A 15,040-nucleotide genomic window follows, 5' to 3' on the forward strand; every position below is an offset into this window, starting at 1 on the left:
ATTATTGGGTTTTACACTGAGGGAGTCAGATCAGATTTCCATTTTGATGCTTCATGCTTGCTGCAATTTGGAGGCGGGCTAGTCTTTCAACTTTTTCATATTTCTCTTGATACCTCCTGCACCAACCTACATCAGGCCTCCCCTTCTTCTTCCTTCCCTAATTCCTCCATTTTCCCTCCAGTTGGAAGGACTGGAGCTTTGTGGACAAAGCTGAGAAGGCTCGTCTGCAGCACCAGGTCACTGAGGATGGAGAGTTCTGGTGAGTCCAAGACCCAGGAGGCCCCGAAAGGTAAAGGATGAGGTGGGGAGCTGAAATCTCAAACCTCAATCCCCAGAAAGAGGCCATCAGACCCCAGCCCTCAGGAGATCTGGGCCCTGTTCTCCTCCTCCAGTCCAAGGCCCAGCAAGGATGGGGTTCTGAGAGGAGCTGACCAGGTCACAGTGGTGACTGAGCCTGGGACCAAGCCAGCATGATGTGGCTCCTGCCTCACCTGTGCCCCTCTGTGGCACATGCGGCTCCAGCTACTTGCTCCCTGGCCTTTGCAGAGCTGTCTTCTGAGCCAAGGCAGCTCTACTTTGCTCACCCAATGCCACGCTCACCCTTCACTCAGATCATTTCTACTCAGCCCTCAAGTCTCAGCTTCCAGGGAACTTTCTTCAGGATCCCCCTGTTTTGCCCAGGCCTGGGATTAATTAGTGAGACTCATCACCCTCGAAATTGCTTGCTTAGTTGTCTGCCTCTCTTTCTGCTGAGCCCAGCACAGTGGCTGGGTCCAGTACGGAGGGACACGGTTCTATTGGAGAACTGAAGTGCTGCCAAGCTCTCCCATCAAGGACATAGAAGTTTGAGTCATTCCTGGAAGAGATGCTAGTTTGGGGTGGAGACATGAGAACAGTGTGTACCCTAAAAGGGAGAGACAGGGTCGTCTGCGGGCCCATCCCCAAGTTCGCCTGAACTGTCTGATCATGCAGCGCTCGTCCCAGCCTCCCATATGGGTCTCTCTCTTCCAACCCCTCAGGATGTCATATGACGATTTCATCTACCATTTCACAAAACTGGAGATCTGCAACCTCACGGCCGATGCCCTGGAGTCCGACAAGCTGCAGACGTGGACAGTGTCCGTGAATGAGGGCCGCTGGGTGAGGGGCTGCTCTGCCGGAGGCTGCCGCAACTTCCCAGGTGGGAGAGGCTCTGGATGGGGGAGGGGCTGTGCAGAACCAGTTCCAGGGGGAGCTGAGTCTGTACTAAGTTCCCAGGGGTATCTTGTCTTATGAAACCCTCCCCATTTTACCGAGAAGGAGACGGCCAGGCTGAGGAGCGTGCAGTAGGGAGCTGGTAACAACTTTTAAGCAGGACACTGTGTCAGAACGATGCTGCGTTCCTAATGCTGAGGATGGGGACTGAACCCAGAGTTAGCAGCGACGGCAAGGGTGCAAGCCAGAGATGATGAGAGCCGGAGCATGTCCCAAGCAGTGGAGATGGAGGGAAGGGGGCAGGTTCAGGGGACAGAATATTGGGTGAAGTCCCTGAAGAGTGACTTCAAGTTTCCCAGTTTGGGGGGGCCTGAGGGGATGGTGTCAGTGTCGCAACATAAGACACACAGGAGAAAAAACTCAGCGTGTTGTTGGCTTTTTGGTGGAGTTGGTCGTGGGCTTGTAGGGAGGGGAGTTGAGCTGGGGACGTGGGAAGTTTGAGGCCCCTGTAGAATATCCAGGTGAAGATGTGTCACAGAGAATTGGATGCACAGATTAGAATGGTCCTTGGTTGTATGATTAGAACTCAACATATATTTGTGGGAGAGAGGATGGAAAGAAGAGAAGAAGGAGGGAGGGAAGGAGGGAGGGAGGGAGTCAAATGCACATGGGGGCTGGGATCTGCATCGTCATTATGCAGGGACAGTTAAAAAGTGGATAAGACGGCCTGGGGGCATAGAACAGTGGGGTGGGAGAGAGGCCTGAGCCCACATCCCAGGGACCAACAGCATTTCAAGGGCAGGCGAGGAAAGGGAAGCCATCAGCAGAGACTGAGAATCACAGTTCAGAGAAGGAGGAGGAGCCAAACAGCCAAGCAGTGGGGCTCCATCTGTAGAAAGGTCCAGGCTACCCACTGCTCCCCCCACGTCATTTGACAAACGCCGGAATCACTCCTTCTGTATTTATTGAGCACCTAGAGGCAGGAGATAAGCAGGTCCCCTCTGTCTTATTCCTCTTCCTGCCCGTTCTCTGAGAGGCAGATCCGAACATACATTTCTTTCCTGGGGGGCACAGACACTTTCTGGACCAACCCCCAGTACCGTCTGAAGCTCCTGGAGGAGGACGATGACCCCGACGACTCTGAGGTGATCTGCAGCTTCCTGGTGGCCCTGATGCAGAAGAACCGGCGGAAGGACCGGAAGCTGGGGGCCAACCTGTTCACCATTGGCTTTGCCATCTACGAGGTGTGCAGCTCCTGACCAGCTTCAGCCCTAGACACACATTACATTCCTCAGAGGGGAGGGTTTCGGGGGATCCCCAGTACTCAGTGACCCCCAGAACTCCTGGTATCAGGCCCACTTGTGTCAGAAGCTCTTAGATATTTGTCACAGGAGGAAAAAAACCTGGGATGGGGGAAGTGGAGTGGGGCTGGGGCTGGCTGGATAGGTGGTGGGAAATCAGGCTTCTGCACTCACTGCATGGTTGCTGGCATTCCCTTCCTGCGTGATTTTCATCCCGATTCAGATGAGAAATCCACAGAATCTGAGCATCTTCTTTTTTCTGTTTCTCCTCAAGGTTCCCAAAGAGGTATAGAAGTGGCAGTGGCCAGCAATTGTGTGCAGCATTGCCCGGGGGTCCTGTGTCCGTCAGTGGCACATCGGGAAGCTTCCTGGTGGGGTTTGAGGGCAGGACTATGACAGGGGAGGGTCTTGCCTGTGTCACGAACTCCAGAGAGGTGCCTCAGGGTGGCCTCCCGACTGTCACTGTCACGATGTGCCCTTTCTTTCTTCCCACCAGAGACAGTCACACACATGCTCTCACACATTCATATTCATGTCTCACACACATGCGCACACACTTGCTCATACTCATACACATTTGCACTCACAATTACACACACACAGTCACACAGACACATTCTGAGGGTGACTGCCCTCTTTGGGATGGAGGAATCGCCTCCCTCAGACCCCAGCCAAGGCCCCTCCTGCCTCCTTGGGGTCCTTCCCCAGCCTGGAGGTGATTTGGAGCTGACCAGCAGCAGTTCCGGTAAGTGGGGGAATGATAGACTTGACCTTCACTTCTGAATCACAACAGAAAAGGAGGAGGAAATGGGGTAGGGAGCTCCGGGGATATTGAGCTATTTGAGGCCTTGGGAGTTGGAGGTAGGTAGGTCATGACTGTGAACTGGGTGACCAGGGAGTCGGGAAGAGACCCCCGGGGGGCTGTGAGCAGGACAGGGTGTCCTTCGCAAGGAGCTCAGTTCCTTGGCTCTTCTCTCCATCAGATGCATGGGAACAAACAGCACCTGCAGAAGGACTTCTTCCTGTACAATGCTTCCAAGGCCAGGAGCAAAACCTACATCAATATGCGAGAGGTGTCCGAGCGCTTCCGCCTGCCTCCCAGCGAGTACGTCATTGTACCCTCCACCTATGAGCCCCACCAGGAGGGAGAATTCATCCTCCGGGTCTTCTCCGAAAAGAGGAACCTCTCTGAGTGAGTCAGCCCCCTGTTCCCCACCTGTCCCTAAAAGCCCATGCAGCCCATTCCAGAGACTGGAGGCATGAGGTAGCTGGACCAGTCCCCTCTAGGAGTCCTGGATAAGGCTGACCAGGCTGTCCGTCGTCCCTCTTCCCCTGCTCCTGAGCCACTAGCCTCACCTCCTCCATTCAGTCAGTCTGTCATCCCACAGATATTTCTTGAGCACCTGCTGTGTTCCAAGCACTCTTCTTATAGGCACTGAGGCTAGGCAGTGAATTAAACAAAGAAATCCCTGCCCTCGTGGAGTTTAACATTCTAACAGGAGACAAGGCATGGGGAAAAACACACACATATATGTTACAGGAAGATAAGTGATAAGAAGAAAGAAAGAGAGTAGGGAACAGGAATAGGAGGCATTGGGGGTGATGGAATTTTTAGGTAAGGTGGCCAGGGAAGTCAGCACGGCCACATCCTGCATTTTTGGTCATTGAAGATGAGCTCATAAGCCCGACTCCTCTGAACTCTGCCCTTGAAAGAAACACAAGGTCCATGGGTAGGTGGCTGGGCCTGACTTTGGGGAGCTCTGGGCAAAGCCAGCAAGAACCCATGTGTGTGCCCTTGGCTGCTGGGGCTGGTGCCAACATGGGGCTGGTTCCTGCGGTGGGAGAATTAGGTCCTGGGGTTCCTTTGAGGTCAGTCCCGATCTGGCTCTGAGAAGCTGCATGACCTGAGCAAATCCTCTCTGTGCTTCCTGCTTGCTCCTGGTGACACTGAGACCCCCCCCCCCACGTTTGTGTTTCTCACAGGGAAGTTGAAAATACAATCTCCGTGGATCGGCCAGTGGTGAGTGGTTTGGTTCTGATGTGTGAAAAGGTCCCGAGGGTCACCTTCCCTAATCCAGGCAGGGGAGAGAAGGGTGGTGGAGGGGAGAGAGGGTACTGGCAAAGGAAGATGGGAGTCTGGGGGCGTGCAGAGCAATTCTTCCACATTCTTGCAATTTTTCTTTGCCATGACTAGAGTAACAGGCCTCATGGCGCTGGGGCCACACAGCCCAGGGGCTAGGACGTGCAGAAGAGAGTCCTAGAGGGGAGAAGTGGTTTGAACCGCTAGAGGGAGGGGTCAAAGCCATAGGAAGGGACACCAAGGGCAGCAACTAGCTTGGATTATGAGGGCCAATCTCAGATACATAATATACACACTAGCTCTGGAGTCAGTGTCAAAACCTGGGTCCTCCACCTACCAGCTGGGTGATTTGGACAAGTTACATAACCCCTCAGTTTTCCTCCTCTGTAAAATAGAATAGGAGGTGCCTTGCAAGGCTTTGTGACGTTGGAATTGGTGAGATCATGTATGTGAAGTGTCTGGCACAGCATGGGCTCCCACACGGTGGTTATTAGTCATGGGCTTTATATCTTACAAGGTACTTCTCCCGTGCATTACCTCACTTGATCCTTGCAAAGTTTCTGAGATGCAATAAGGTTATTATTATCCCTGGCATTAAAGTAAGGAAGGAGAGGCCCAGTGGGGTTAAATGGCTCCCTTGGGTTCCCAGAGCTCATAAGTGACAGGGCTGGAACTGACATCTAGATTCCTAGAGCCCAGGTTCAGGCTCTTTCCTTGGTCACATGCCAAGACCTGTTCCCAGGGATGTGAATCCCAGAGTTACAAGCACAGAGTTGGCGTATGTGGTGTCTCCTTGTATTAAGGAGTCTTGTGCCTGCCTTAGGCCTTGGGGCCCTGGTTTGTAAACCAGTCCCTTGTGCTGTGTGACTTTGGCCAATAAGAGTACAGCAAATGCCCCACCGAACTGTCTTCTGGGTAGTCACACTCACGGTTCTAAACCTGACCCTGTCCAAGTGCCTTCTGAATTATCATGGGACATTGGTTTTAGTATTAAGTGCATTTGGTTCTGTTCTTATCTTTTATTTTATATATTTTTAAAGATTTTATTTATTTATTTGAGAGAAGGAGAGAGCACACGCAAGGGGTGGGGCAGAGGCAGAGGGACAAGCAGACTCCCTGCTGAGTGTGGAACCCAATGCAGGGTTTGACCCCAAGATCACGACCTGAGCTAAAGTCAGACGCTTAACCCACTGAGCCACCCAGGCGCCTCTATTCTTATCTTTTAAACATTAGTCATCAGCGTAGTATATTTATCAGGAATTTCAAACTCAGGAGAGTATGGGAACTGGCATGCCACCTGAACAGGGCAGGCAGGTGTGGGGGTGTGGATGTCCCTGGACACAGGCATATGGCCTGCAGTTCTCAACAGACTCTTAAGCTTCAGTGTTGGAGGGACAACTGGAGTGGTGGTGACTGTGGCATCTGGAGGGCGCCGACAGCAGCTACTCTCAGCTCCCCATTTTTGCCACAGTGGGTCGCAGGCGCATGCAGCCTGCCAGACCTTCTAGTTTTATTTATTTTTTAAAGCCCAAAACCTAGATTTCCATATTAAGTCTCTCCCTGTTAAATATTTGCAAAAACAACAGAAAAAAAACAAAAAAGAAAACAAAACCCAAAACTCTGTAAATCAAACAAAATTCATTTTTAGGCAAATTTGGGTGAGCCACTTCTTTTGGTGTTTTAGTAACTAACTTCCATTAAAAATACAAAACATTGGCGCCTCAGTGGCTCAGTCATTAAGCGTCTGCCTTCGGCATAGGTCATGATCCCAGGGTCCTGGGATCGAGCCCCGCATCGGCTCCCTGCTCCGTGGGAAGCCTGCTTCTCCCTCTCCCACTCCCCCTGCTTGTGTTCCTTCTCTCAGTGTCTCTCTGTCCAATAAATTAATTTAAAAAAAAATACAAAACATTAGCCAGAAGATCCCTTTCCTTGGTGGTGTCCAGAATAGGAGTGGATTATAAACCAGAGCCGCCACCAGGGCAGCCGCCGGTCTCTGGGCCCAGAAAATTCTCACCTCCCTTCACCCTCCAGGCCTCTTTTGGTTCTATGTAGGCCAGATTCCTGGACCCCGGAACCTCACCCCAAGCTGAGGACCAAGTCACAGGGAAGCCAAAAGCCACTGGGTTTTCTGGAAACTTGACTTTCACTCATTCTGCATTTATTGTTTCCTTTCCTTATGCAGAAAAAGAAAAAAACCAAGGTGGGTGTAACAGGGTGAGTGGGTAGACAGCAGAGGGTGTTTGTGCATGTGTGTGTGTGACTGCATGTGTACCAGACTTGCCTCCTCCCTCACTGCCCCCCCCCCGCCACCCTCCTGGGCCCGAGGTGCAGCTCTGGGTGTGGACCAATGTTACACGGGCCAAGGGAAGGCTGCATGCCAGGCACTCTTCCAGGTGCTTTGCATGGATATGCTCAATCCTCACAATGACCCTGTGAAACTGGTACTGTCAGTATCCCCACTTTCAGAGGACAAGGTGCAGACAGATGAACTGACTTGTCCAAGGCTGCAGAGCCAGTAAGTGTTAGAGCCTGCACTGGGAGCCGGGCAGTCTGGCCCCAGAGTCTGCTCTGCACCCCCATGCCCACCTCTCCAATGAGGGAGGGAGGGGATGGCCAACCAGTGAAAACGGGCCTCTTGCAAACACCAGAAGGAGCACCCCTTTTCTCTCAGAAGTGGGTTTGGCTCTGCTAAGCAAGGCTTGATTCTTGGAGGGAATGGCAGCTGGTTGTTTCTCAGGGCACAGTGAGGTAGGTGTGCGAGGGTTTCCAGGGAGCTGGTCTCAAGCTACCAGCCACCTGCTCCGTGGACAGGACTGCTCCTTCTCCCTCCTTTCTTTTCCCTGCCTGCTCCCCACTCGTCCTTTTCTCTTGGCCTGCCAGGGTTGGGGCAAAAGAGGGTGCCCAGAGAGGCTAAGTCATTGCTGGGGCTCTTATTCCAGGAGACGCTCTTGTTCCAAATCCCCTTCTAGACAAGTGATCTCTCGTTCCAAACGCAGGCTCCGCTAAAGCCATGGGACCCAACAGACTCGGCGTGCTGCGTCCAGCTAGCAGTGGGGCAGAGGGAAGAGATCTCACAGCCCCAGAGGAGCTCATCAGCCTGACTGGTTTAATGGGGAATGAGAGCTACCTGGGCAGCTTCCCCTCTTGGGGTCTTGGTAGGTTGTGGTGATCTATGGATTCACCAGGGCCTCTAAGATCTCCTCCTACGTGTCCTGGTTATAACCACTCGGCTGTAAGGACACTATTGCTAAAGGCGACCATGTGTGCTTAGAGCATCTCAGGGGCCTCCGAGCTAAGCTTTCATCTGGGACCAGGGGCACTGTTCCCTTTGTGTAGTTTTAGAATTCAAGATTACAGTTGTTGAGCAATTCAAACTCCCTCCTACATCCTTGTTCCGTTTACCCCATAACCTTCCCATGGTCTCCGGGGCCTACCATGATGGCTAACCCGTTCCAAATTTTGGGTTGACCAGAGTGCCATCCGGAAATGACATTTGAGAATCCTCAAGTCCATAAGGTAGTTGCCATAGGCCATCAGACAAGGTTTGGTGCTAGTGTTTATGGTGGTTCCTGGAAAGATCCAACATAGAGGTCCTCTGAGTATTGAAGCTGGTGCAGACCAGAGCTGACATTGATCAAGCACCTACCACATATCAGGCACTGTGCTAGGGGTAAAACATACACTGCTTTCTGTTACAACAGCATCTATAACGTAGGTGCCATTATCATTCCCTTTCTGTAGATAGTTTACAAATATTCAGAGAAGTGAAGAAACTTGCCCAAGGACACACAACTAATGAGTGGGGAAACTGGAAGCCATATCTATCTGCTCTAAACCCATGTTCCTTGCCCTTACCAATCTGGTTCAGGCTCCTTACACTCCAAGACCTGTGTTATCCAGACCCACACTTAGGCCCAGAGACGTGTGCCTTAGCAGGGGTGACCCATGGACACACCATGTCCATAGGCACACATTTCCCCTGCAACTGTGATCCACACCTGCTCTAGGAGCCCCACAAGAATCACTTGCTTGAGCAAGACCCTTTGCTTGAAAGGCAGGGCAAGCCAGAGCCTTTGGGGCCTGCTGGGAACCAAAGTTCTGGAAGCTTGTTTCCACAGGTCTGCCCATTGGTGCTCTTCTAGATGAACAGCATGGAAGAGCAGAGATTCAGAAACTAGTCAGGTTGCTTTTCTGCATTGAGAGACTCTGATTGCCCCATTGCTTTCCGCACGGCAGCCACAAACCCTGACGCCTTAGCTTTCTTCTGGCTTTCCCTGTGCGGCATATGGCTCCAGCTGGGATCCACGTAGCATGGCAACTGCTCTCTACTCTTTTTGTGTCCTCTTCACTTGCATGAGCATGTCTTGAGTCTGAAATATTTTGCAGTACAACTTTATACTTGGTATCTCATGCGCACCCCCACCCAAGAGTCCTATGGGAAAGGTCAAGCAGGTTTTGTCATCCACATTAATGGATGAGTAACCAGAGGCCAGAGAGGATATTGCTTGTATGTGAGGGCAGCGCTGGACTTCCAGCTCCGTGTTCTGACCTCTCCCGCACTGACTGTGCCACTAATCCGAGACCTTTTTTCAGTCTGTCCTCTGCAGAGTCGTAGAGGTTCCTTGTTGGTGCCTCCCAGCTACCATGGGTGACATGGGTGTGCTGAGGGAAAAAAGCTCTATCCTCTTCATCGGGCAGAGAAGCTTGTCTTCAATGACTTCATATACACTGGGCTTCTGGGGAAATTTAATTTGAACAGTATTTCCATTTAAAAAGAAAAAGCCTCCAAAATACTTGAAAAATATAAATCACACTGCTTTTAACACTCTTAGCATTTTCACGTGTACTGACGACCTTAACCCTCAGAGCTCCACCATCAGGAGATAAGGAACTGAGATAGTTTCTGTAGTTTACAGGTATTCAGAGAAGTGAAGAAACTTGCCCAAGCACACACAACTAATAAGTGGGGAAACTGGAAGCCATATCTATCTGCTCTAAGCCCATGTTTTTACTTGAAACATGCCACGTGCCCGCTCAGCCTGTAATCCCTGCTTCCTCCCTGCCCCTTCCCACTTCCCTCTTCTCTCCAGCCCATCATCTTCGTTTCGGACAGAGCAAACAGCAACAAGGACCTGGGTGTGGACCAGGAATCAGAGGAGGGCAAAGACAAAACAAGCCCTGATAAGCAAGAGAAATCCCCACAGGTTTCTGAGCATGTGGCATGAATGGGGTGGCCAGCATACCCTGGGGTCCTCTGGATTGGAGGGGCTCTAGGGTGGGGTGTCCCTATAACATCTGGAGGTTTGGATGTATCCCACTGACCTTTTCTCTCATCAAGTTCTCCTAAAATTTGGGGTGCTGCTTGGGTGAATGTCTTGGGGGTTGGCAGCCACACCACGCCAGTCCTGGGCCTGGGAAGGACAGGCTGAGCCTGCCCGTTGGAGCCCCCAGCCCGGACAGTGAAGGAAACGGGAGGCAAAGCCTGAGACACAACCAGCTTGAGAGAGCCCAAGACAGAGCAGCCCCTGTTTCCTGGCATCTTCGAGCTCTTGACAGTGAGAGGAATAGAGGATAGTAGCAGAAAAGGGGGTGGACCTCAGAAATGGAGGCCCGCAGAGCCCAGGGAAGGGTATTCTATTCAAGTGGGGAGAGGGGGGCATAGAAACTTAGTGGGGCTGAGGCTAAGGGACCAAAGCCCACAGACAAAGCCAGGGCCACGTCCTCTATGCTGCAGGGTCCATGCAGTGGAGTGGGGGGGTCCTCCGAGGACTTAGCCTTGAAGACACAGGTGGACACAGGTGGCTGGAGGTGTCAGAATGCTCTGGTCCCCTCTGTCCTTCTCATCTGGTTGAGAAGGTCAAGTTGAAAACAGTGGGGAAGGCTCTAGCTGGTGGGTGGGGAGAGAGGGCCAAGGGGGCTGTCCACATGTCTGCATGGCTGATGTAAGCTCTCTGGCTAGGATGTCTGGAATGAAGGGTCACTGGGGCCTAGAGGATTCTCACTCCAGCTCACTAGGCTCAACTAAGAAAGAAAAGCCTTTGTCCTGTACCCAGCTCCTGCTGCCACCTAGGGCTGTTTCGACACTCTGGCTGCTTCGGCCCTGAAAGAATTTCCTCCTGCGTCTGCCCATCTCCCTGATGACCTGTGAACCAGTCTTCCTTTGTGCTTCCACAGCCACGGCCTGGCAACACTGACCAAGAGAGTGAGGAGCAGTTGCAGTTCCGGAACATTTTTAGGCAGATAGCAGGCGATGTGAGTACCGCCAACCCTGACTCCTCTCCTGCTCAAATGACCGGTTATTTCACTATTGTTCAGTAGGGGTCATTAGGCTTTTGGTGGAAGCAGGGGCTATGTATGTGTAGTACAGAAAAAACCCACCAGTCAGGTCCTAGACCATCATCCGCTTGGGTGGCTCAGAGGCCTTTATGCCCTGAGCTGCCCACTGCAGTCTGGACGTGGAGGGCGCCGTGTCTTCCTTGGAAAAGCCCCGGCTTCCCAGGACAGCACGGCAGTGACCGAGACTTGACAAGCACGGACAGCTGGGACTTGTTTTGCAGACTGTTCTTCTCTACTTCCTTCCTCCTCAGGACATGGAGGTCTGTGCAGATGAGCTCAAGAATATCCTTAACACGGTTGTGAACAAACGTGAGTGGTTCACAGTGTATGTGGAGGACGGGCAGGCAGGAGCGGGTGTCCAGGTACCTGAAAGAAGCTCCTCACTCTTCCCTACCCCCCAGATAAGGACCTGAAGACACAAGGGTTCACGCTGGAGTCCTGCCGTAGCATGATCGCCCTCATGGATGTATCCTTCCTGCTGCCCTTCCCCACCACACTTCTCTGTCATCAGCCCCTGTGCAGCCCACGGGGGCCAAGGCAACAAGGGGTGCCCAGTCAGAAAGAGAGGCCCAAATTTGTGCCTAAGGGAGGACTTGAGGTCCTGAGCTACTGGTCTGAAGGGGGCTGTTGGAGGAGGCACAGCTGGGCAGGACATTGGGCTATAACCAGCCCCTAACCTCTGCCCTCACCTCAGGCCTAGGATTCTGCCCAGGGCCTGGTCTAAGCCAACATGGTCCTGAGGAGACAGGCTCCCTGGGTTTTAGAGCAGACACGAACTCTGACTGCGGAGGCGTGGAAGGGAGGGTTAAATACCAGGACAGGGCAGTGGGTGGCTACCCGGGGCAGAGCCTTCCTGTGAGGTGACCTTCCCTGGAGTCGCTAGAACCCCCTCCTCCCGGTCCAGGGGGATCTCGCTATGCGTGTCCTGTAGCCCTGACCTCCTTCCTCCAGACAGATGGCTCTGGCAGGCTGAACTTGCAAGAGTTCCATCACCTCTGGAAGAAGATTAAAGCCTGGCAGGTGAGAAGAGAAGGAAGCATGCGAGTGAAGGAGGGGGGCTAATTCTGGGGTTTACCGTGTAACCTCTGTCTGCAAATTTTCTGTTGCCAGAGAATTTTCAAACACTATGACACAGACCAATCTGGTACCATCAACAGCTATGAGATGCGAAATGCAGTCAATGACGCAGGTGCTGGGGAAGACGGTGGGGGGTGGGGACATGGACAGGGCTAGCGGAGTCGGTGGGTTGGGGGGACAGAGGAGGGACACGGGGTGGCTGAGAGGCAGGGAACAGGACATAATGCAGGCAAGGACTCAGCCTACTTCCTCCTTCCCCACACCGCCCTCCACAGGTTTTCACCTCAACAGCCAGCTCTACGACATCATTACCATGCGCTACGCAGACAAACACATGAACATCGACTTCGACAGCTTCATCTGCTGCTTCGTCAGGCTGGAGGGCATGTTCAGTAAGTGCGGGGGCCGCCCTTCCGTGCCCTGGGGCCGGATGGCCGCACCGCTAGGAATCTCGGCCTGACCGTCTTCCAGTCTACTCTCTCCAAGCTGAACAAAGGCAAAGGCCCACTTTAAGCTCAGAATGGGCTGGTAAAGGGAGGGTGATTGTGCCTACCCTGCCTGGCACATTTTTGTGCTGAAGGACAGCACGTAGCACACGGTCCTCTGAAGAGAAGTTACAGTAGTGGAGGGGAAGTGAGCCTGCAACTGCCTGTGTGTTCTTCCCCACAGGAGCTTTTAATGCATTTGACAAGGATGGAGACGGTATCATCAAACTCAACGTTCTCGAGGTAAAGCCTAACAGAAGCAGTATATTCACCCTGTACCTTAAAATTCCAGGTGGAGGGTGACTGGAGGCACTGTGTGCTCCTCGCTTCCAAATGCTGGGGGAGGGATGGCCTAGGAAAGGAATAGAAAGGCAACTTCATAGGGAATGCATACTGGGGGAAGACTCCAAAGGGTACTCAGATCCTAAAAGGCTTTTCTGCGGGAAAACATACCTTCCTAGTAGAGATCGGAGAAGCAGGCCCTAAACCACTGCTTCTTAGAAAATCTTCCCAGGGTCTGGCATGCTGGGGCTGTCATTCTCCCCCCACCTTATCAGACCCTTAGGGTTGGGCTCTCTTTTCTTGGTTGCATTCTGATCTTGGGACTTCCTCTTTCAGTGGCTGCAGCTCACCATGTATGCCTGAACCAAGCTGGCCTCATCCAAGGCCATAGAGATCACTCAGGATTTCCATTTCATCCAATATAGCTAGAGCCACTTACCTCAAAGGACACTGTAGCTGCGCCCCGCCCGGCCCCCCAGCAAGCCTCCAGGCACCTCATCGGTCTCGTTCCTCCTCTGCTTCACTCCCCACTCGGCCTCAGGGCATCTGTCCATCTGTCACACCCACACTGACCCTTCAGTTAAGAAATGAGAGAGAATAATTTTGTCCTTTCGCCACATGGAGCCACGTGTCTGTCTGCCTCAGCAAGTTGTAGTCCAGCTGAGCGGTTTGCTCAGGATCTGAGCGGCCTCAGCTCTGAAGTAAATGCTCTCCTTAGCTTGCCCTAGGCTGTTCACAGAAGCGTTTGCCAATGGCACCCAGCACTTCCTGTGTTAGTGTCCTCCGTCGCCTTCGTGTCACCCATGGGACGGTAACCAAACTAGCACTTGGTTCTCATTGTTTCAGGATGGGCCTGCTCTGGGATAAACTAGCTCAGTGGAAGAGGGCTGGATACTGACTCATAAGTTTGGCTGCATTCTGAAAAAGAGTTGATCTAAATAAAGGCATGTGTATGGCTGGTTCAGTTGTGTTTTGTCTTCTCACATTTAGAGTATCAGCCAGAGCAGGGCTGAGTAGCCTCCAATGTTACACTCACTGTCATGCAGAGAGCCCGAGTTTCAGAAGACAACAAGAGACACATATGCACACACAAACAAAACCTGGATCCCATGGTAACCGTGCCTATTGGTATTTCTTGAACACAGGAGTCACTCCGATACTTTCCAAGATCGGTAAGAAAGGGAAGAGCTGTTGGTGTATAGAATATCAAGAATAAATGAGCAGCCCTGTCACTGGAGGGGCCAGTTACCTGAGTGTAATGGAACAGAGATGTAGTTGTGGTTTTTGTTTTTGAGGAGTGTCAGGTGTGATTTGACATCTGTAGACACTATACTCACCCAAAAGTCTGCTTGCTATCCAACACCCTACCATCGACCCCCTTTTGTGCCTACTACCCACCCCCCTCCCAAACCTCTTCCCCTCTGGTAACCACTGATCTGTCTTCTGTATCTGAGTTTTGTTTTTTTAGATTCCATGTACAAGCAAAACCATACAGTATTTGTTTTTCTCCTTCTGAGTTATTTCACTGCTTAATACCCTCAAGGTCCACCTATGTTGTTGCCAATAGCAAGATTTCATTCTTTTTTTATGGCTCAGTAGTATGCCATACATATACACCATAGCTTCTTTATTCACGCACCCACTGATGGACACTTAGGTTGTTTCCTATTCTGATTATTGTAAATAATGCTGCAGTGAACAAAGGAGTGTAGGTATCTTTTCAAGTTAGTGTTTTGGTACCCTTCAAACACTCTGTAGTTCAATAGCTGGATCACATGGTCATTCTTAATTTTCTTAACAATCTCCATACTGTTCTTCCAAGTGGCTGCGCCAACTTATAACCCACCAAGTGTCCAAAGGTTCCCTTTCCTCTACATCCTCACTGACACTTATTACTTTTTATCTTTTTGATAATAGCCATTCTGACAGATGTGAGGTGGCAACTCATGGGTTTTCATTTACATTTCCCTAATAATTAATGATGTTGAGTATCTTTTCACATGCCTGCTGGCCATCTGAATGTCTTCTTTGGAGAAATGTCTATTTCTCTCCATTTTTTAATTGGGTTTTTTGTTGTTGTTGTGTGAGTTCTTCATATATTTTACATATGAACCCCTTATCAGATGTATAGTTTCCAATTATGTTCTTCCATTTGGTAGGTTACCTTTTCGTTTTGATGATGGTTTCCTTTGCTGTGCAGAAACCTTTTAGCTTATCAAGTCCCACTTGTTTATTTTTGCTTTTATTTCTGTTGCCTTTGGAGTCTGATCACAAAAACAATGCTA

General features: G+C 51.4%; 1 protein-coding gene across 2 annotated transcripts in view; it reads left to right on the forward strand.

Moving 5' to 3' along the window:
* The window catches only part of CAPN3 (calpain 3), a 48,175-nt gene extending 34,458 nt beyond the window's left edge, over positions 1-13,717 (forward strand). The window contains exons 9-24 of one of the 2 annotated variants that reach the window (XM_025883634.2): positions 182-259; positions 1,020-1,180; positions 2,269-2,438; positions 2,770-2,781; positions 3,479-3,687; positions 4,479-4,515; positions 6,758-6,775; positions 9,666-9,779; positions 10,750-10,827; positions 11,163-11,220; positions 11,313-11,377; positions 11,863-11,931; positions 12,022-12,100; positions 12,264-12,380; positions 12,658-12,716; positions 13,092-13,717. In XM_025883634.2, coding sequence (XP_025739419.1) covers positions 182-259; positions 1,020-1,180; positions 2,269-2,438; positions 2,770-2,781; positions 3,479-3,687; positions 4,479-4,515; positions 6,758-6,775; positions 9,666-9,779; positions 10,750-10,827; positions 11,163-11,220; positions 11,313-11,377; positions 11,863-11,931; positions 12,022-12,100; positions 12,264-12,380; positions 12,658-12,716; positions 13,092-13,118 — 1,351 coding nt within the window. In that variant the 3' untranslated portion in view covers positions 13,119-13,717. The remainder of the gene's footprint in view (positions 1-181; positions 260-1,019; positions 1,181-2,268; positions 2,439-2,769; positions 2,782-3,478; positions 3,688-4,478; positions 4,516-6,757; positions 6,776-9,665; positions 9,780-10,749; positions 10,828-11,162; positions 11,221-11,312; positions 11,378-11,862; positions 11,932-12,021; positions 12,101-12,263; positions 12,381-12,657; positions 12,717-13,091) is intronic. The other variant, XM_025883636.2, reaches the window with a different exon arrangement.
* The last annotated feature ends 1,323 nt before the right edge of the window (positions 13,718-15,040 follow it).

This window comes from Callorhinus ursinus, unplaced genomic scaffold (assembly GCF_003265705.2).
Source record: "Callorhinus ursinus isolate GAN/ISIS: 27379988/994484 unplaced genomic scaffold, GSC_fseal_2.0 scaffold25, whole genome shotgun sequence".
NCBI classification, from domain to species: domain Eukaryota; kingdom Metazoa; phylum Chordata; class Mammalia; order Carnivora; family Otariidae; genus Callorhinus; species Callorhinus ursinus.